Below are 23,156 nucleotides of genomic sequence, written 5' to 3' on the forward strand. Positions count from 1 at the left end.
GCTCGGACAAACAGAAAAACAGAACAACAAATGAATTCAGCTTGTTTATGTTTTAGTTTCGTCTAACTCTATGTAACTATAAGTAGTTGAGAAAACAGTTATTTTGAAATCACAGACACAGGTATTTCAATGTATCTAAATAATGATTCTATACTCATCGTTATCAACCCATATTCGGCTCAGTGCTGAGCTCGAGTCTCCTGTCAGAATCAGAATGAGAGGGGTTAGGCCAGTAGTCCACCACGCTGGCCCAATGCGGGTTGGCAGACTTCACACACGTAGAGAACTAAGAAACTGCTCTGGTATGCAGGTTTCCTCACGATGTTTTCCTTCACCGTTTGACGTCATATTTAATTTTCTTAAAATACACACAACTGAACAGTTGGATGTGCATGCCCAGGACCGGATTTGAACCCACCACCCTCCGGAATCGAAGGCAGAGGTCATATCCACTGGGCTATCACGTATCTTATACTACCTAACGTTAATTACTACTACTGCAAAAAAAATAATTATTTTCATACAAAGTTTCCCCACCTATTCCCCCCTCTTTATATGGGTACATTTATATGAGTAGATTATATTAATACACTAGCGGACCCGGTCAAGCTTCGCTTTGACTCATTCCCTACCCCTATTCGATTCTATTCCTACCCTACTCCCACCCTACACCTACCCAAGCTACCTCTACCCAACCCTACCCCTGCCCTACTCCTAAGAATCGTTTGTATGTGAGTTTATTAGAGTTTTAGAGCTATTATTCTGTAGAGTATGTCGTAATATTTACGGGACACCCTGTATATAGATTAAAATAAACTCAACCCAGTAAAATACCTAGGCACTAATCAGAATATTCCAAACTTTTCCATTAATTATAAATACGAACACAACGAATGATTGTCTACATCTTATCATCACGTAAAACAATAATCATCTAAAAAAACTATGTTGTTTAGGTTACCACTATTGTTTATAGTTTTTACCTAATCACTGAACTAAAAATAAAATTTTATTATACGCTAGTGAAGTGAATTACTTAACCTTTTTACGAACGTATGTTCGGATTCCAAAAAAAATCAGCTGTGAGATTAAGTTTTTTTGCTAGCTATATTGTATTTTATACATACCTCAGTTTCGTGGGATAAATCTCGCCAGCGTAAGCATTTACAGGACCAATCGCGAGACCAGTGAGGGGCAACGAAGACAGCAAGATCGCGAACAATATTTCTTGCGTGACTGCATTGATTAGTACGCAGAAGACTCCTATTGTCACGTATACTAACAACATTAAGGCCTTCTTGCCTATAAACTTGACCGTGCTACTTATAGCGAGGGCAATGAAGGCGCAAGAAAAGTTCGCGATCGTGTTTATCATGAACGTTATGGAGGTAATTTTGTCGTTGCATTCTGCGTTCGCTGAAATCGTCTGAAAAAAACATTTAGATATTTCAGAATAAACTCTAGGTAGGGATATAATTATGTACTTACGTACCGTAGCTACTATACTTAAAGTAAAGTTTCAATAAGATAAATTTAAAAAAAAAGATTATTTTTTTTCTAGGTGATCTCAACAAAATTAGATATGGACCCCGGCAAGTAAGATGAATGAAAATGACAGTTGTCTGTGCAGGTAATGCTAGGCAAATAGTCCACCACGCTAGCCAGATACGGATTGGCAGATTTCACACTCTGAGAGAATGAAGAAAATTTTCAGCAGGTTTCCTCACGATGTTTTTCCTTCACCGTTTGAGGCACGTGATATTTAATTTCTTAAAACCTACATAACTGAAAAGTTGGAGGTGCATGGTAGGCTCTCCGAGTCGAAGGCAGATGTCATATCCACTGGGGTGAAAGCCCATAGTTCTTCAGAAAAAAATACATGTACTTATTATTACTATGTGTATACTACCTACCTACCTCATTTAATCTCTGACCAATAATATCGCACGCTGTCAACCCAACGCTGCCTCCGCTCAAGACTCTATTTAGGACATCTGGTAACCACATATAGAGACCGTTCAAGCTAAAAATAAAAACATTTTTTATATGAATACGATGATTTGAGATAACATTAGTATTTATAGTAAGGCAGGCTAAGTAATTGTTGGCAGTTTAATAATAAAAAGTTTTAGAAAAAAAATCCAACCAACTTCAAAAACATAAAAACGATCCTACTAAGCTAAAAAGCGAAAAATCATTATATTATGTTCTACCTGCTAATTAGTTGAGCCGAGAGTAATCGCGTGACATACGAGTACATACATAAAAAGACATACAGGCGAACCTCTTCTTTTTTTGAAGTTGATTAAAAATAATAAGCATTGTATGGGAACTAACAGTTCTGATGAGGACATTGATTATATGTTAAAGATGATGATGAGCGGGACCTATATCTAGATATTCTAGATATTGGGTCAAACGGGAATTACGTGGGTGAAAAAAAAAGTGTGTGTTAGCTCCGACGCACTTTACTCCTTCAGATCGACTGTTTAAAAAGGTGTATGTTGCCCCGCAGCATACATTATACACGTCTCAACACTGACGCCTGAAAAGAGGAAGGCGCGCAACCGAGGAGCAGCGGGCCTCGGTGCGCGCGCCTGCCAAAAGCGTACTGCTAAAATAAAATAATACTAAAATAGTAATGCTATTCGTTCATCGAATTTTAATGCCCATATTGTTTCATACCGGGGGTATATAAGAAAAATCGATTCTTAAGGGGTAAACTCCAATAAAGCTACTTACGTGGCAAATAATCCGAATAACAAAAACCCGCTTAGCATCATCCACTTCAAATACGGTGGTTTTATTAACGGCAGTGTTTGTTGCACTAGAGATTGTACAAAAGACGGTTTTTCCATTTCAGTTTGAACTGGCAGTTTCAGTCTTTTTACCTACGTTGTGAAAAAAATATCATTTAACAAATTACTCGTAATAAGTGTAAAATACGTGTAACTTCTTCAACAATAAAAAATTATATTAAAAAACGAATAATAATAATATGAAGAAAACGCATATCTCCATTTTGATTATGATTGTAGGTGTAATTACAAACCTTATATAGTAGAAATACGCAGAATTTTTTTTCAAATATAAAAACATTAACATTTAGTTTAGTCGCTGTTATGGAATAAATCAATTGGTGAATTGATTTGTTCCATAACAATTAACAGCTATTACATATAAAAAAAAAATATAAATTCTCACAGGATAATATTCTGCCGGTTTACTAGTATTTCCCGAGTATATTTTCTTCAACGTTTCCAATGATTCATCGTGCCTGCCTTGCGAGACCAGGAATTTAGGGCTTTCGGGTCCAAACGACATAATAAAAGCACTTATGAGGAAACTGCTCGAGTATAGCATTCCGAGAAGTCTCCAAGGTCGGAATACGTATAATCCAAAGTTCACTCGAAAATCGAGAGGTAGTATCGCCCACGCTAATACTGCAAAGACATAATAAATTATTATTGATGTAACTTACACAGTCATGACATCATGAATATTGGCCGGAGTCTGGTTTAAGTCCAGGTCAAGTCAGCAGGTTTTTGAGGCATTGAGCATTGAGCTTTTAGGTAGGTATAGATTTACAGTTTATATGCTTGTAATATATCAAGGAGAAAGTTCAAAAACATCCCGTCGTTAATTTATTTTTCTCTACCTACTTGTGTATATTTCCTACTTAGATTAGATATTTTTAGAATAAAAGGGCATGTTTAAAAGAATTATACTATAAGGTATTTTATTTTAAAAATATATTTTTTTAATTTTTGTCGCGGTTTAATTGTTCAGAAAACAATGTATCTTCTGCCTACCTAGGATATATAACTCCATGTGTGTGCATCAGCAATAATAAAGCATTTTCTAAACAAAATAATACATTGGTTTCTGTGCGCTCTACCCTCATCCGGCCTAAAAGACCGATGGGAGATAACCAGAGAGAGTTCTTTCACCATTTCTATACATACACTTAACTTCAAACGAGTTACATAACATGAATGAATATATGGCATTCAAAGAATGTTTTCTACCTAATCTAGGCATTTTATTAAACGCTTCACATATTTAATACTATACCTATCTATTGCAGAAGCGTAAATGACAAATCCTAGGGTTCTGTAAATCTGTAGGCTTTAGTAGATACAAATTTCATTTATGTGATTGCAAAATGTTAAGTTTTAGTACTAGATTGTAGGCAGGTAGAAATGTAGGTATTGGTACTAGATACCTCCCTAACCTATTTATATTTGAATAACCACGAGATAGCAGATAGGTAGGTATTAAATAGATCATAATAAAATTGTATAATTTTCCTTGTACCTACCTAATCTGGTTATTGTATTGGTACCTATGTGATTATTTGTACGTTTGTATTACGTTATAATATTACTTGGATAATATCTGTTCTCCTCACGATTTCCCGATAAGAATAGGTACCTGGCAAAAATCTCTACTAAGTATAATAAGTCATTGAATTTTAGTTACATTTAATACCTAAGTAAAGAATTCGTTGCCTACTGGGTAACTATTCGAAAAATATAGAGCGTCTGCGTGAGCATTCCTTTGATTAATTTTCTCATTTTCTCTCCAACTGAGCATATAGGATACGAGTGGAGTCCTGGGGTCCTGGTTTTGGGCCCTCGATGGGTATTTGTTTTACAGATTTTAGTACCTTCCTATACTTCTGTATCATTAAAAGACTGATGTTCGATATTCAGTTGAATTTTAAGTTTGACATTGAGACATTTTTTCCTTCTTCTAATCTTCAAAGGACTATACCAAAAAGTCCTGAGGCCTGGGACCTTGAGCACAATTTGGTCTAAAAAAAAGCAATGATAAGGTCTAGGATGGGACGCACTTGCCTAGAAATTGCCTATTCACTCCTGTCTTGAAGGTGTATAAGTTATAGATATAGTACGAATTCCACGTGGCCTTATTGTAAAGACGAAACTGTCCATGATAAACAAAGTAATAAATAGCTTACAAGGTACCATTGCAGCTCCAGTTATTTGCATGGCATTGACGATGGACAGCGTAACATCCCGGTATCTTTGTGGTAATAGTTCACCAATGAATGAATATGGTGCGGCGGCTGGGCAGGCTATGCTGAAAATTAGATTAAGTCAGTTAGTTTAATAGGAAACTAGCGGACTTCATCCTCGTGAATTCTTTTTTTACAAATCCCAAAGGCACGATGGATTTTTCCAGGATAAAAACTATTAACGTGTAGCCCATATGTTGCTCAATAATTTCCTCTATCTTTCAGAACCATTTACAATTAAGTCCCATTAATCGGTGAATCGGTCAATCGGTAAAGGAAAACATCGTGAGGAAACCTGCATACCAGAGAATTGCCTTAATTCTATGCGTGTGTGAAGTCTGCCAATCCGCATTGGGCCAGCGTGGTGGACTATCGGACTAACCCCTCTCATTCTGAGAGGAGACTCGAGCTCAGCAGTGAGCCGAATATGGGTTGATGACGACAATCAGTGCAGCCGTTCCAACAAACAGACGGAAGGACAAATAGACCGATAAAAATTTGAATTACTTAGTTTATTTGTGTTTTAATATCGTGTAAATACCTATACATTGAGATAATAGTTATTTTAAAATTACAGACACACACTTCAATTTTGTTTATATGCATGTTAATTTTATCGATTTCAACACAACATACAAGTTACTAGACGTACAAAATATATTCTATTTTAATGTGTTTGTGTGAAGTCTTTAAAAGTAAATATATTTTGAATTAAATATTTGTTATGTATACAGGGTGTCCCGTAAATATTACGACATACTTTACAGGAAAAAGCTCACTTTGTAGAAGAAAAAAAGAGTTTCATTGGCTGAAACAACTACTTATTCAATAATTAACAAGTATAAAATCGTCGAAAGAAAAGTCTGTATATAAAATAAAAGTTCCAAAGAGATATTCGTCTTACCACAAGGCACACAAAAACTTGAAGATAGTAAAACTAATGAGATCAGGCATGAAAGAAGCGAGTATTCCGAACACGCCGGCAGCGAATGAACTGTACACAATCATTTTCTTTCTTCCCCGAGTGTCCACTAGGTAGCCCCATGGGAATGAAGTTAAAACTATACCTGGAAATAAAGAAAAACTCTTAGAACAACATATTACACTACTATGCCGCGTTAGTCCAGTAGTTAGCCTGTGTGGCTTCGGATCATGAGGTTCAAGGTTCGAATCCTGGGTCGGGCTATGAGATACTGAGCTTTTCTTACTTCCAATGAAATTTCAGTTAAAATTCTCAGCATGGAATTAGGATTTTGGTGTTGCGTCGACGTTAAGCCAACAGCAATGGCTTCCGCACTATAGATTAAAAATGCCCTGTCTACTCTAAAAACTCATTACGAACTAAAACTGCATACCGTAGTTAAAAACCTTATGCACGCCACAGGCCATCGGTCCCGGGCATTATCATTAACATCTGTTAGTGGTCGTTATGGAATTTACTTACCCTAAGCCCGCCTATTTGCTATCGACAGGTCACGTGATCAAGATCTGTTATTTCCATACATTTTTCTAGTTTTCCAAGCGTTTGCGATCGTAGAAAGAGAATCGACGTGCCACTTGGCTACAGGGGCTGTTTTGATAAGATTGTCTTCGCCTTACTAAAACATGACGTGACTTTACTAGGACCGCCTGACGGACAGCGTCGGACAATGGACTATATTTGACAACTTTCGTCCTAATAAAGCAAATTATTAAAAAAAAAAATTCTTTACTTGAGGACTGGCTAAATGTAAAAAAGCCTTAACGAAAAAAAACCTCAGCTTTCACAAGTTTTTACAACAATCAAGTGTTTAGGGCAAATCACACGAAATTATCTTGACTTACTTATAATAAATCTGTAGAGAGGTCAATTCTGTACATGAAATATATTTCTAAAATAACTATCAGGGGGTGATTAGTGATCAATACTGATGCCAAAAATGCAATCAGTAAAATTTTTGTCCGTCTGTCTGTTCGTTATAGAAACAAAAACTACTCGACGGATTTTAACTAAACTTGGTACACTTATTCTTCATACTCCTGGGCAGGTCTATAGGAGCAGAGCAGTGAAGGGAAATGTTGGGAAAACGGGAGAAATTACTGCATTTTTTACAGCTATTAGGAGCAGAGCAGTGAAGGGAAATGTTGGGAAAACGGGAGGAGTTACTTCAATTTTACAGCGATACTACTGTGAGGGCTTGATTAAAGAGGTCTAAAGACGGACGAAGTCGCGGGCATCCGCTAGTTCCTAATTATGTATTCTGTGCCTACACTTATCAATCATAATATCTGACATGTTCATATACAGAAATGTAAAACAATAGTTGTTTAGTGTAAATAAAAAAATAATCCTATAGTTAAAAACGCTGTTATTCGAATCGATCGAGTTACCTAATTAAAAATAACTTCATAAATTATGAATTATATGTGTTAATCTTATACTTATCTAGTATTAATATTAATATTGCGTATGTATTATATAATATCATTTATTGATATACGAGTATGTGTCATTTTAAAATTGTAAATACCGCAAATGCTTCAATAGGGATTAAACATATCTTATGATACTCACAAATAAAGTGTCTCTCTAATAGCAACTTTTCAAAATCGGTTTAGTAGATCCAGACCCCCTACAATACCACAAACTTTACCTCTTTATAATATCAATATGGATATCAAACATAGACAAGTAGGTTAGGTACCTACTATTAATAAAAAACTTAATATCAGCCACTCAACATCACAGATCAAGTAATCTAACATGCCTGCAGTGCTAACGGCTTGACAGTCGATAAAACTAATCGTGTGTTGGTCGCGTTTGGCACACTGTCATGCACATCGCTACCAACACACGATCAGTTTTATTAGTTTTCAAATCGTTAGCGCTGAAGGAATGTGAGATTACTTGATCGTCAGTGGCTGACGTAAAGTATTTTTATTAACGGTATGTACTACTTAGGTCAGTGGCTGACATATAATAGCTTACTACGGGACACGGGCATTTTGAGTTTAATAAATCCTTTACGCAGATCTTGTTGGTTTTAGCTGGCGGTCTTGTTAACAATATTAATTTAAGCAGTTTTATTAAATAGCAACGTATTGTCAGCCACTAACGAACAACTAATCTCACATGTCTGCAGCGCTATCTTAATTTATCTCGTCAAGCTGTTAGTGCTGCAGGCATGTGAGATTACTTGATCGTCAGTGGCTGACATAATTTCGGCGCGATGAAACCGCGCGCCGAATTGGTGAAGGTCACAACTTCGTTTGAATGGCAGTAGGAACCGTCGATAATAGGAACAGTATCAGCCAGTGCTAACGGACTCTTTATCATTATAAACAAATCTGACTGGACGTGCGCTGAATACTTAATCGCTGTCATAGACGTAATAAAAAGTTCAGACACCATCACCAGCTGGCCTATTTCCTATTATGGTTTTTATTATCAACCCATCAAAATTAAAAAAAACACAAATTGACAAAATGTCATCCACATACTATCATACAAAGTACAAATGTCATCTGGTACTTACGGTGTATAACATATAGTATGTAGATAACACTTTGTTGTCCACTTCAATAAGTTGATAATAAAGACCAAAATAGTGAATTAGGCCACTGAACTAAAAACTGACGTTAATATGTACCTATACGTACACACCGACACGCTGACAGATGCACACATGAAGACTGAGCGCTGTTCTATATACTTCATACTCACACATACATACCTATTCTGCGCCATTATGGTTATGTTTTATTAAAAAAAAAAAGATCATTTGCCATATATTTTTTAATATGACCAATATTCCCATTCCCTCCAACTAGTCGGGAAAGACTGTGTTAGAAGTGGGTACGACAATAGACCAACGGGGCGGGGATCTGTTACATCCCTAAATTCTATATTCATAGTGCAGAGCTGTGACACAGATATAAATGTTCTGTCAGCAATATATATGCTTTATAAACCGTAGCTCTGCCTCTAAACATTCAGTCGTTCTGGTGATTAGCCGAATTGCTGTCCAGCTACGGACCTGGTTTATGCCCGCCGGTCTGGACTAAGTAACAAGGCTAAGCCCCTGGTAATACTAGCCGCCTATAGACCCTTTGCAGGTCCTCGCGAGTCGCGAAACATAGTGATCCGAAGTAATAGAGCTTGTTGTCGAACTATAGTTAAATTATAAATAATAAAGTTCAGTTTTAGTTAATAAAGTGTTTTTTTTTATAAACACCGATAAGCCGAAACTAACATTTGGTGTCAGAAGAAAGCGGGATTTATTCCTGTTGGACGCCTACTCCTGACGACGTCCAGAAACTATAGTTCTCCGAGCCAAGCTGCCTGCCCTGCTGCCGTACCTGATCTCTCTGACAGACGGATAGTCAGACTCCCAGCTACTCCGACAATAAGACCACATCGTGCCATACCCTGTCGTTCCCGAGGGTTCACTGCCCAGCCGAGAGGTGCTGCCACGCGGTCCAGACTCCTGAAACATCACCTACATCGCGACGAGGCGTGCGGGATTGCACGCGCGACCCAGATCGACTCACCCGGCGTTGCAACACACTGCGCCGCTGCTCCGATTAATTCGCCGACTCATCAATGACACCGATTCTTGTACTACTGTGAGTAATTTTTTCGAGTCATTGACTTTATTACACTGGTTTATTTTCTGTTATTGCGTAAAATATTAAGTTATTATGGCAAAACGGGAAGAAACACCCGCTCCACTCCAAATTTCCCCCGCAGAATCCCTTAGAATGAATTTTAGCGATTTAACCCGATTCATAAAACCTTTCGACGGTGATCGAAACAAACTAACATCATTCATAAGAAACTCTGAAAACGCCCTTCGCTTAGTAAATCCGACAAATGCAAACATCCTCTTCCAGTATATTCTTTCACAATTAGAAGGGAAAGCCGAAATAGCCTGCTCATTGAAGGTGTTTGATGATTGGTTTGAGCTAAAACAATTTTTAAAATCCAATTTTGGTGAAACTAAACACCGAAGCCACCTACTTTTAGACCTCCAAAACTGCAAGATGAAACCAAATGAAACCATCTTAGAATACAGTTTGCGTCTCGAAACATTCTTAACTAGATTACAAACTGATATTTCCCATTCTACTAAGGATCCTGGCGAAATAAAAGGGAGACTTGCCGACACGGAAGATCTCGCCTTGCACACCTTTTTGTTAGGTTTACCAAGCCATATTTCTAATATTCTTAGGTGTAGGGACCCTTGTAACCTCGCGGAAGCTATTAACCTAGCGATTCAAGAGGAAAAATTTTACAATCTCGCCCAGTCATCAAGGAGACCCATAGAACATAGGCCGAACCGATCGAACTATTTTAATCAATCTGTGCATAAAGCCGCTTTTCCGTCAACTCCTCATTCTTCTAGTTTAAACCAAACCAAACCATTTCCTTATAAATCTAACTCATACCATGCGCAAGATAAACAGATAACTCATTATTCACAAACACCACCTCCTAAAGAAATAATTTGCAGATATTGCAGAAATTTAGGCCACGATATAAGCCAATGCCGAAAACGGCAATACAACCATGCCAAGCGCCAAATTCCTCAAAATCAGAATAATAAAGTATATAATCTTTACGAAAATAGTCCCCAGAATAACTCACATAACATACCTGAGGACAATTTTTTAAACTAATTAGGGTTCCATGTTTGCGTCGCTCAGGACCCCAGGTACAAAATGACGCTAAGAATAATATTAATTCCTATTTTCATCATACAGTCAATTATGAAAAAAATAATACATTTATTACACGCGCCAACGAACAGGGTAACCAGTCCCAAACCCATGACCGTGAAAATCCTACTAAATCCACTGATTCTACTATTTCTACTAAATCCACTGATTCTACTATTTCTACTAAATTCACTGATTCTACTAATTCCACAGCATCTACTAGTTCTAATGTACTCACTGACTCCGCCGTATCCACTGATTCCACTGTATCTACTAATTCCACTGTATCTAACAAACCCACGATATCCAAAACGTCCATCGAATCTACTCAGCCTATTGAACCTACTAAATCCTCTAAACTCACTCATAAAAATACTAAGAAAAATAATATTTATACCAAAACCCGTAAAACTCCTACGAAAAATATAATAGCAAAATCTAGCTCCGAAACAATTTATAAAATTCAATATAATGATAAAGTTCATTTACCACATATTTATGTTCATTCAAAATACTCAAGTAAACCGTTAATACTTTTAATAGATTCAGGATCAAGCATATCCTTAATCAAAAGGACTTCGCTATCAAAACAACCTGAACTCATATCCGAAAAAATTCAATTTAAAGGCATAGATGAAACAGCCCAATACTCAGAAAGTTTTGGCCATTTTCAACTAGATATTAGATTAGAAAAGTTACTAACAATTTATAGTAAATTCCACCTTGTATCTGAATCCCTTGGATTTAATTTCGATGGCATAATAGGTAACGATTTCTTGAAAAATAATAATTGCATTATACAATATGGTAAAAACGCTCTACATATTGGCCAACACCAAATCAAAATCTTTTTTACAAAACCTCAATATTTAATACCTGCCCGATGTGAAATGATGATAGAATGCAATGTCACCAATCCAGAAATAAAAACTGGCTACATTGAAAAATCGCAAATTCAAAAAGGAGTATACTTGTCCAGTTGCTTGACTACAGTAAAGCCTAATAATCATGTAAACGTTTCTATATTAAATACGACAAATACAGAAGTCAAAATTCAAACCTTTTGCGTCGAACTTCATCCCTGCGATACATTCCAGGAAATAGAGACTAACTTTATTAACAATGTTAATGTAAATTCACTCTCAAAATTTTCAGATCGTAATAAAGAAGTTAGAAGCCAAATCAGGTCATCTCACTTAAACTCAGAAGAGTCAAAAGCACTCCTAAACCTTTGTCAAGAGTATTCCGACCTATTTTATCTTAATGGCGATATCCTTTCTCATACTAACACTCTACGTCACGAAATTAAAACTACTTCTTCTCAGCCCATTCATGTCAAAAGCTACAGGTATCCAGAATGCCATAAAGAGGAAGTTAACAAACAGATTCAAAAAATGCTAGATCAGAAAATTATAAAACCTTCTAATTCTCCATGGTCTTCTCCAATATGGATCGTTCCTAAGAAACTCGATGCTTCTGGCCAAAAGAAATGGCGTATTGTCGTTGACTATAGGAAATTAAATGACATCACTGTAGGCGATGCTTACCCTATCCCTAATATCACCGAAATACTGGATCAATTAGGACACAGTAAATATTTTTCCACATTAGACCTAGCCTCTGGATTCCATCAGATTCCCATGAATGAAGAAGATTCTCCAAAAACTGCATTTTCAGCGAATAACAATCACTACGAATATACCCGAATGCCTTTTGGACTAAAAAACGCCCCTGCCACGTTTCAACGTCTCATGAATACTGTACTTTCTGGCCTCCAAGGAATACATTGTTTCATTTATCTAGACGATGTTATAATTTATTCTCACGATCTTCAAAGCCATGTCAGTAAACTCAAATTAGTTTTTAATGCCCTTAGGCAACATAATCTCAAACTACAGCCAGATAAATGCGAATTCCTTAGAAAGGAAGTAGCTTACCTTGGTCATATCATTTCAGACAAAGGAGTTTCTCCTAATCCCGATAAAGTTAAAGCTGTAGCTTCATACCCTACTCCCAGAACACCTAAAAATATAAAAAGCTTCTTAGGTCTCGCAGGTTATTATCGTAAATTTATTAACAACTTCTCTAAAATTACTAAACCCTTAACCAGTCTCTTACGAAAAGATGTTGAATTCATTTGGTCACAACAACAGGAAGACGCATTCAATACTCTTAAAACCATGCTTACTAATGCACCAATCCTTCAATATCCTGATTTTTCGAAAACCTTTATCTTGACTACAGACTCATCAAATTACGCTTTGGGTGCCGTACTTTCCCAGGGTGAAATAGGTAGTGACCTTCCTATCGCATTCGCATCTAGGACTCTTAATAAAGCTGAAGGTAATTATAGTACTACAGAAAAGGAATTACTAGGAATACTATTTGGTACTAAAACTTTTAGACCTTATCTTTATGGTAGGAAAATAAAAATCGTAACTGATCATCGACCACTAATATGGCTTATGAACTGTAAAGATCCTAGTAGTAAACTAGTAAGATGGCGTCTAAAACTAGAAGATTATGATTATGAAATTATTTACAAACCAGGCAAAATCAATAATAATGCCGATGCCTTATCTCGACCTCCTATACATACCATTGATGATATTGACCCAACAGACAACTTGACTTATGAATCCTTTATCAAATCACGTTCCAGTCCTATGCTACATGATACACAAATTACAGAAACAAATCAAAGCCTACTCGAAACAGCATGTACTTATATCGCCTATCCTACCTCTATCGATTTAGATACTTCCAACCCATATTGTGATAACATACTTAGCACATTAGAAAACAGAAATGAATTTGAAATGTCCGAAAGAGAATTGAATAGTCTAACAGTGTCTTCTACTAACAACAAAACCTACTTCCATCTATTCACTAAAACTCACTACTATGACTCAGCTACCTACAGAGATATATTCAAGGTTCTAAAAGAATTACGTAATCATTTAATAATATTTTATCCACAAGTTACAGAAATTTCTATCTCTGATTTTGATAATCCTTATGATAAACTCAGGTTTTTATTAATTTACGAAATCATAGCATTTATTTTTCACAACACTAAAATTAAAATAAATATATATCATAATAAAATTAAGTATCCTACTCCTAACGAAATTCCCATAATATTGAAAGATAATCATGATACTCCAATCGGAGGACATATTGGCTCAAACCGTATGTACAACAAACTTAAAGATGTGTATTATTGGAAAGGCATGAAAAAGGACATAGAAGTCTACGTTAAAAATTGTTCTCAGTGCCAGAAAAACAAAGCATTAAGAGCAATTAATAAAGCTCCTATGGAAATTACTTCTACTTCTCAGGAACCTCTTCAAAGACTATTTACAGACGTAGTCGGTCCTCTGCCTGAATCAGGACCCCAAGGATTCAAATATATTGTAACATTCCAAGACGATTTAACAAAATATTCAATGGCCTATCCTATAGTACAAGCCACGGCTGAACAAACTTCGGAATGCTTAGTTAAATTTATCTCTCATTTCGGTATTCCTCGAACAATTCTCTCCGATCAAGGAGTTCACTTTATAGCTGACATATACAAACAAGTGGCATCTCTTTTTAAGATTAAACATTTATTTTCGACCATTTATCATCCCCAAACTAACGGCTCCCTAGAGAGAAGCCATTGCACGCTTAAAGAATATTTAAAATCGTTTGTTAACAAGGAACAAGACAATTGGCATAAATATCTTCCCACTGCTCTTATTTCCTATAATAGTACGACACATACCACTACAAACTTTAGTCCTCATGAACTTCTATTTGGTTGTAAACCCTATTTACCTAGCTCTATCTACGACATAAGTCCCACAGCCACTTATCCTGATTACATCAAAAATCTAAAACATAAATTGAATACCACTAGAAATTTAGCTAGCGAAAATATACTTAGAAGTAAAGAAAGATCAAAACGTTATTATGATCAACATGCTAAAGAAAAAACCTATAACGTTGGAGATATGGTCTACATAAGAGAACATCACAGATTACGTAAAGCTCTCTCCCCAGTCTGGAAAGGTCCTTTTAAAATCATAGAAACCCATGATAATAATAACGTCACCATTCAAATTAATAGACGTAAGATCCGTTACCACTTCGATCAAATTAAACTAGCCCACGATAATTCTCTTCCAGGGTCATCGCGCCAGGCACCATCGCCACAACCGAGTTAATAACGCCAATAGTCGATAGCCCAGGTCTATATTTCGATAATCTAGGAATCTTAAAATACTACAATAACTTCTGGAATATTATTACATTTACTGACTTATCTTACATAAAACCTCATGTAGAAAACATTAAAAATGTTATATATACCGTAAAAGAAACTTGCCATAGTTATAAATCTGCTAAAATACAGTCCGATTGCTCTAACACACTTAGTCCTTTAGAAATACTTCTAAAAAATGTTGAAAATAATTATCAATCTCTATCTCATCTTACGCAGGAAAAAGGTCGTTCTAAAAGGTCTTCATGGTTCGGTTTTGGTGGACCCATACTTAAACAACTATTTGGATCCCTAGATGAAGACGATGCTCAAATATTTACTAATGCTATAAATGCAATTCAAGATGACCAGAGACATCTTGCATCTTTAATGAAAGAAAATATTCATGTTATCTCTTCTACTATTAGTACATTTAACAATACTATTCAGAAACTAAATGAAAATGAGCAAATACTTAACAGTAACATAGGAAAATTAGATAAAATCCTAGATAACGTTTTGCAAACTACAAATAAATTAGAAGCGTCATCACATCTCACAATGACCTTTAGTGCTTTAGAAAGCTCATTAATGACTTTAAATTTTAACCTCAAGGATATCATTGACGCAATCCTATTCGGTAAACAAAACATTGTCCATCCCTCTATACTATCTCCTATGCAACTTTATAATGAATTAAACTCTAATAAAAATAAAGTTCCCCAAAATTTTCCCTTACCCTTGAATTTAGAAAATATGCACATACTTTTGGATATATCCCAAATTTCTAGTTTCATCACTGACTCTAAAATAGTATTTGTTGTTAAAATTCCTCTTGTTCTCTTACAAGAATATAATTTGTACCATGTCTATGCCCTTCCTACTGCTCATGATATCAATAACCCACATTCCTTTGCTATGATCAACCCTACTGCTAAATTTTTGGCAATAACAGACGATAAATTACTGTATTCAATGACAGACTCGATCAGTGATTGCAAAACTCTAACAAATAACTATCGCCTGTGCAAATTAGGCAATGTGCATTCTAGTGTCGCAAATCCTACGTGTGAAGTGCAAATCCTAAGTGCTTACATAAATAAAATACCGGACACATGTGATTATAAAAACGTAGTTAGTGATATTGACGTTTGGCAAACGATTAGTAATAATAAATGGATATATGTTCAATCCAACATAGCTAAGCTCTCGGTTAAGTGTAACAATAGTATTAACGACTATGACATAATTGGAACAGGAATTCTCAAGCTTCCAAAAGGATGCACAGCTTTTCATAAACTCTTGCAATTCTCTCCTTCAGTAGAATACGAAACTGCATTGTATATGCCTACTCCTAACTTTAACATTATAAATGACGATTGCTGTTCCAGAAAGAAAATAAATTCTACGCTTCCATATCTAACACCAATTAAATTATCTCATATAAACTTAGATTCTTTGCATTACGTTACACATAGATTAAATCAAGTTAACGATGAAATTGAAAAGATTGAAAACCAACCCTACCATATTAAATATGGAAGTTATTTCAGTGTTTGTACAACTCTCGTATCTTTAATCGTATTATGCTATATTTCTTTCAAAATGTATAAAAAATGTTGTAATCGAAGAAAGCGTAATAATAGTTTAGATTCTAGTTCTGGTTGCTGTATTCAGATTTTTAATAGCTGCTATACTAAACCTAATCAAAATATACAAGCTATTAATACTAGTTCCGATTATGAAACACATAATAGAGCATTCGAATCCAATAGTAGCTCAGAGAACTCTCCTACTTTCCTAAGGAGAAATTTACATTGAAATGTTATGTTTAGTACTTTTCCATAATTACTATTATACTAATACTGTTACTAAATTATTAAATGCCATTTCATGTTTGGTTTATACTATTACATAAGTCTACTATATACTATTTGCTATTTTAATACACTGGTTCTTTTGTAATAATAAGAAAATGTTATTTTGTAAGTTTTTTATTTTCTATTTCTTTGTGATTGTATAATCTTAAATATTATTACCTATGTAGGAAAAGAAAAAATATGATTATGTTATTCCTAATTTTCATTTCTATTTCTTCTATTGTAATACTTGGATCACTATTGTAATATTCTACTCACATCTTACTTACTATGATGCTTCGTCTTAAAGAGGGGAGGTGTTACATCCCTAAATTCTATATTCATAGTGCAGAGCTGTGACACAGATATAAATGTTCTGTCAGCAATATATATGCTTTATAAACCGTAGCTCTGCCTCTAAACATTCAGTCGTTCTGGTGATTAGCCGAATTGCTGTCCAGCTACGGACCTGGTTTATGCCCGCCGGTCTGGACTAAGTAACAAGGCTAAGCCCCTGGTAATACTAGCCGCCTATAGACCCTTTGCAGGTCCTCGCGAGTCGCGAAACATAGTGATCCGAAGTAATAGAGCTTGTTGTCGAACTATAGTTAAATTATAAATAATAAAGTTCAGTTTTAGTTAATAAAGTGTTTTTTTTTATAAACACCGATAAGCCGAAACTAACAGATCGAACTACCGCCCCTCGGTGATGTGTCCGACCGCTCTTACCGTTGAGCTATTAAAGCTTTTTTTATTGAGGTTTGAGAGCGAGATGCCGTCTGCCTATTAAAATAGTCTATGATCGCTAAACACAAATCGCCGATAGCAACAGGAACGAGACTGTAACGTTAATCTGTAATTATGATTTAAAACTCAACACTGAGCTTCGAATAGCTTAGCTTTCCCTATCTAACATTATACCTACTAAATATAAAATATATAAAGACGAATTGGAAGCTTACAACTGTCGGCTTAGGAAAACGTTAACCGAATATCACTACTGGCTCCATGATTGCCGATAATATTCAAGGACATGCATAGCCAATAGGTACTGACGAGCTTATCATTACTAAGTTGTATTAACATAACAATGAAAAAAAGGACACTGCTAGCTGATGACAATAAGAATGAGTAGTTCCAATATTGCCGATATTAGAAACAGCAGCCCCCTTAGCCAAGTGGCTACGTCGATTCTCTTTCTACGATCGCTAACGCTTCGAAAACTAGAAAAATTTATGGGAATGACAGATCGATAGCAAATGTCATCCCCATACATCTTACATAGTTTACGCTTGCGAATGAAATGAAAATGAAACAGAACAATAGAGATGATGACAAGGACAAGAAGACATTCGGGTACTTAAGGCCAATATTAACTATTTAGATGGAAATGTAGGTATACATTTTTAGCTTGTTTACATTCAATGTGACATTTTTTATAATATGAAGTTTATACGCATCTATATAAGATATTTGTAATTTTCTTTGAACGCCCGTACTTTAAAATCTCTCTCAGCGACGAAGTCATTCTTTCGTATCATTTAATATGCAGCATTTTTAGCGATATATTACAGCGCTGCAAAATTGAGCCTTTAAATCTCAGTAGCTCCGGAAGAAACGATCGCTGATACCCTGTTACTTCTACAATTTTTTTTTTTTGGACATTATCTTAGCATAACAATAATATATTATAAGTTTAGGTTAAAGTTAAATCACTAAAATCCATATTCATTAGATGGGCCCCAGAAAATCTAAAAAGGTAGATTACTTGAGCTCATTGGCACGTGGGCTGGGCGGGAGCTCCAGCCGTAGGCCTGAGTTATTTTGTTAGCCCTGTCACCCTATACCTAGTTACGGCACTGGCGTGCTTGTTATGATTAAGCAAAAGGTAGTAATTAACATACCGATGTAAGGCACGGAGCCGATGAAACCGCGCGCCGAGTCTGTGATCTCAAGGTCACACTTCGCCGACGGCAACAGGAATGAGTAACCCACCGGTTCCATGATGGCCGCTATTAGGAACAGGGACAGCGCCAGACAGTATTTTATGTTATACCATCCTAAACCTGTAATAATAATAATATTTAATTATTTAACCTAAACTTAATATTTTATAGAGGTAAGATATGATTTTTTGTTCATTTGTTGTTTAACTCCGATACTATTGAACCGATTTTTTTACACCAATGGAACACTACATTATCACCGAGTAACATAGCCTATATTAAATAGTGGTAAGAAAAAGGCATGAATAAGTAAATTGCTCACTTATAATAAAACTGTTACAGGTAAATTTCCAAACAGTTTAGTTGGAGGGCATTAATATAATCTTAATTAATAAAAATATTTTTGTTGACCGGGCATCACGCTAAAACTACTGAATGAATTCAAATGAAACTTGGCACGATTTGAGACCATAATACGAAGAAGGTTTAAAACACTGCTTGTCGCGAAAATAAAAATCACAAGGGGGTAAAACAAGGGTTGTAAGTTTGTAAGGAAAGTCCTTCATTTTCCAAGTTACATTTGTAAAAATTGGTATGTTTTACCTTTACCTATACATTTAGGGTTTAAAAGAGGTTGCAGTTTTTTTTTAATATTCGTTCATGTTATGAGTTATATTTTTGTAAAATTATTAATGAACTATTTATTAAAAATAAAACACGAAAATATAAATAGAAGGGAATGAAATAGGCGTTAGAAGTTTACATTGATTTCCACGCGGACGAAGTTGCGGGTATTACATATATCTCGTTCGCTGTATTTTGTTTGATTAATACGGTTTTGTTGAAGTCCATAGATATTCTTTAAGCCTGTTTTTTTTAAATTTACATATATCAAAATCTCGATACTATGACCGCAAAACCAGACTTTTGCATAGGTTATTTTATTAAGTTAGAAACTTGATACCTAATCTTTAAAGCATTTAATTTCCTAATTGGTGAGTATTTGGTGCGGTCAAGCACCTATGATTATTAGGCTGGCTAAAGTTGGAGCATAGCTTATAGCAGCTTATAGCTTAGGATAGTTATATTATGATTGTCAACAATATAGTCTTGCTGGGCTACTTGAAATATATCGATATTAGAGTACTCGTATAAGACTTACGGTGGAATTCATAGTCGTAGTAGGGGGCCCCTAAGGGGATTATTCAGCCGCTATGTGTCGAATTCAACCCCTACGCGTTTCATAGACAAAAGAAACCCCTCATTTGACAGGAGCTGGCGGCTGACTGCTGAATTACCGATAACTGTCAGCCAAACCGTCCCCTGGTACTTTTTTTTGTTGTTATTCGTGATTTATTTATTAAAAAGTGGACTTGGAAAGTGTTAAGACTGTGTATAAACAGCGAGTTATATCAGTATCCAAGATAAATATTCGCAATTGCGTAAATCCAGTTTAATACTATGGCGATATGGAATGTACGAAAGATTCTCATATTAGGCATAATATGCCTCTGTTTGATGAAGAATGAACACAGAAGACCCAAGAGAGGAATACCAATACCGCTATTATTATGCATTCTAGCAGCACTTCGATTCTATGTAACGGGATGTTTCCAGGTACGTACCTCTGTTCATTATCAATAATTTTTTGTTCATGAAGACGCCGCGCGGTTTCACCCTGTGTGGTTCCCATTTCCGTAAGAATGCGGGGATAAAATATAGCCTATAGAGCTTGGGGATAGTGTAGCTTCCCAACAGTGAAAGAATTTTTTAAATTGGTTCAGTAGTTCCAGAGCCTACATACATACAAACAAACAAATCTTTCCTGTTTCTATTATTAGTAAAGATAAATTAGGAGTAGATATAAAACCAATTAGACCAGTGGGTATGACCTCTGCCTTTGATTATGAGGGTGTAGGTTCCCAACAGTGATAGAATCTTTCAAATCAGTTCAGTAGTTCCAGATCCTATACAAAACAAACAAACAAATTTTTCCTGTTTATAATATTAGTATAGATAAATTAGGAGTAGGTCAAAATCCATATAGCCCAGTTGATATGACCTCTGCCTTCTATTCGGAGGGTGTAGGTTCAAATGCTGTCTGAAACATGCACCTCCAAATCATTTCAGTTATGTGCATTTTATGAATTTAAATGTATATCACATGTCTCATACGTTGAAGGAAAAACATTGTCTCTACATGTGTGAAGTCTGCCAATTCACATTGGGCCAGAGTGGTGGACCTTATCCCTCTCATTCTGAGAGGAGACTCATGCTTAACATACTCATGATGAAGAATTTAATTAGTTTGTTTGTAATATACCTATCTAGTTTTGATTTAGGAAATATATAACCTACATAAATGTAACTAACATAATGTTTATTTTCAGACTGTATTTGCAGTCCATCAAGCATTCTATGAAATAACAGAAATGCCACAAGTCAAGCTGTATTGATGGCACGCATAGGTATACATATAAACAACCCCGGAGGACCCTATGCACAGATTTAAAGAAACCGGCTATCATGGCAGGGAATAGCAGTGATGAGCTCTGAGAATACTGTTTTACCAAGAATACTGAGAATACTTTGGTCCTTGAAAATCTGAGTTTTCAGATCACAGTAATTGGAAGACCCACATACCTTGAAAAGTCAGCAGCATTTAATATCGAGGTAGTAGAAGTGAGTGCAGTATGTTGTAAGGTGGTCACTCACTCTGAAGTCCATAACAATAGAAAATGTATACAAATCTTAATTGAATGAAATTTATTGATTCACATCTTTAATAAAGATAATTATTAAATGTTTACTTCTGCATTTTTCATTTAAGTCTGGCCCTATAAAAATATACAATAATAACAATAAGTTATATGTAAATTATGTATTTATTGTTGTTATTAATTAAACTTTGTATCAAAAGGATATAGGTTTGATTTTAGAATTGCAATAAGTACTGTGTGGTTCATTATTATCAGCCCATTACCGGCCCAAGCCTACCTCCTAAATATATAATATTATGTGGTCTAAAGCTTTGTGAAATGCAATTTTACCACTATTCCTAAGGATAAGCTACACTTATATTTATTTACTGCACTTACTATAAATTGTAAGAAAATACAGCATAATAGTTCCTACTTGTAATTATTTCAGGTAATTATAGGTGGTTTTGAGTAAAATAAACAAATTTCCTCTTACAATAATTTTTTTATTTCAAGTAGGATTCCACATTACAAAAAACTATGAAATATCAAACTACTTATATAGTAAATAGTATGCTTGGGATTTCTCTGCGTGATCGTATCACAAATGAGGAGATCCGCAGACAAACCAAAGTCACTGACATAGGTAGCACAGCGAGTCGTGAAGCTGAAGTGGCAATGGGCAGGCCACATAGTTCGAAGAGCCGATGAAATCGCAGTGTTGGTCGAACCCCCACTAGGTGGACCGAGGGCATCAAGCGGGTTGCAGGGAGCCGCTGGACGCTGGCGGCTCGAGACCGTTGTGTTTGAAAGTCCATGCAAGACGGCTATGTCCAGCAGTGGACGTTCATCGGCTGATAATTTTGTATATGATCATGTTCGTCCACATAACTTCAATATTTTTCTAACAACTCCTTCTTGTGAGAAAGAAACTTTTTGATAAAATTGATCTATTGTACACTTGAACGAATTAAATTTTACTACGATAATAAAAGTAAATGAAAATATTAGAAACTCAATTATTTTGTAAAATGTCAAAGAATTAACAAAATACGTCTCTCTGTGGTTGTGTCACAGAATTTTCAAAGATCTAATGTAAAATCATAGACAACATTTGCTTGAAACTCCAGTCACCTAGGGGCTCTCCAGTAGTTTGTTTATGAAATGCAATGAAGGATGATTCAATAGTCAGCCCCTGGGTGAATACTGAATATTGGTTTGTGGGGGATTGTTCACTTCACGACTATGAATTCCAGGGTTATACGAGTACTCTAATATTTATTACTTATAATATTTAAAGCTATTGTTTTGTACATATGTTTTCTGTACTATTGTTTCAGATATCGTTCGCTCGAATTTAGTTTCTTTTGCATGGGCAATATGATTTTTTTTTTTTTTTTTTTTTATTCTTTACAAATTAGCCCTTGACTACAATCTCACCTGATGGTAAGTGATGATGCAGTCTAAGATGGAAGCGGGCTAACTTGTTAGGAGGAGGATGAAAATCCACACCCCTTTCGGTTTCTATACGGCATCGTACCGGAACGCTAAATCGCTTGGCGGTACGTCTTTGCCGATAGGGTGGTAACTAGCCACGGCCGAAGCCTCCCACCAGCCAGACCTGGACAAATTAAGAAAATCTCAATCTGCCCAGCCGGGGATCGAACCCAG

At 35.7% G+C, this 23,156-nt stretch overlaps 2 protein-coding genes and 1 long non-coding RNA gene across 5 annotated transcripts in view; 2 read left to right on the plus strand and 1 right to left on the minus strand.

Moving 5' to 3' along the window:
• Window positions 1–23,156, minus strand: part of LOC112047263 (synaptic vesicle glycoprotein 2B) — a 34,158-nt gene that overhangs the window by 1,590 nt on the left and 9,412 nt on the right. For all 3 annotated transcript variants that reach the window (XM_024084332.2, XM_024084329.2, XM_024084331.2), the window contains exons 2-8: window positions 18,745–18,906; window positions 5,943–6,105; window positions 4,982–5,103; window positions 3,205–3,443; window positions 2,743–2,891; window positions 1,918–2,023; window positions 1,128–1,426 (exon numbers count right to left, since the gene is read on the minus strand). In XM_024084332.2, the coding sequence (XP_023940100.1) occupies window positions 1,128–1,426; window positions 1,918–2,023; window positions 2,743–2,891; window positions 3,205–3,443; window positions 4,982–5,103; window positions 5,943–6,105; window positions 18,745–18,906 (1,240 nt within the window). The remainder of the gene's footprint in view (window positions 1–1,127; window positions 1,427–1,917; window positions 2,024–2,742; window positions 2,892–3,204; window positions 3,444–4,981; window positions 5,104–5,942; window positions 6,106–18,744; window positions 18,907–23,156) is intronic.
• LOC128198357 (uncharacterized) lies at window positions 6,112–18,719 on the plus strand. Its single transcript, XM_052883373.1, has 2 exons — window positions 6,112–9,643; window positions 14,909–18,719. The coding sequence occupies exons 1-2, from the start codon at window positions 9,621–9,623 to the stop codon at window positions 16,800–16,802; spliced, it is 1,917 nt and encodes a 638-aa protein (XP_052739333.1). The 5' UTR covers window positions 6,112–9,620; the 3' UTR covers window positions 16,803–18,719.
• On the plus strand, window positions 19,949–21,595 carry LOC128198358 (uncharacterized). Its single transcript, XR_008251088.1, has 2 exons — window positions 19,949–20,403; window positions 21,177–21,595. It is a non-coding gene; the product is annotated as an uncharacterized LOC128198358 (long non-coding RNA).

The sequence above is a fragment of the Bicyclus anynana genome, chromosome 9 (assembly GCF_947172395.1).
Source record: "Bicyclus anynana chromosome 9, ilBicAnyn1.1, whole genome shotgun sequence".
NCBI lineage: Eukaryota > Metazoa > Arthropoda > Insecta > Lepidoptera > Nymphalidae > Bicyclus > Bicyclus anynana.

Coding starts and splice junctions, on each gene's coding strand:
- LOC128198357 (XM_052883373.1), top strand. CDS start 9,621: ATGACACCGATTCTTGTACTACT. Junction 9,644..14,908: donor ACACCGATTCTTGTACTACT/GTGAGTAATTTT, acceptor ATTCTCTTCCAG/GGTCATCGCGCCAGGCACCA.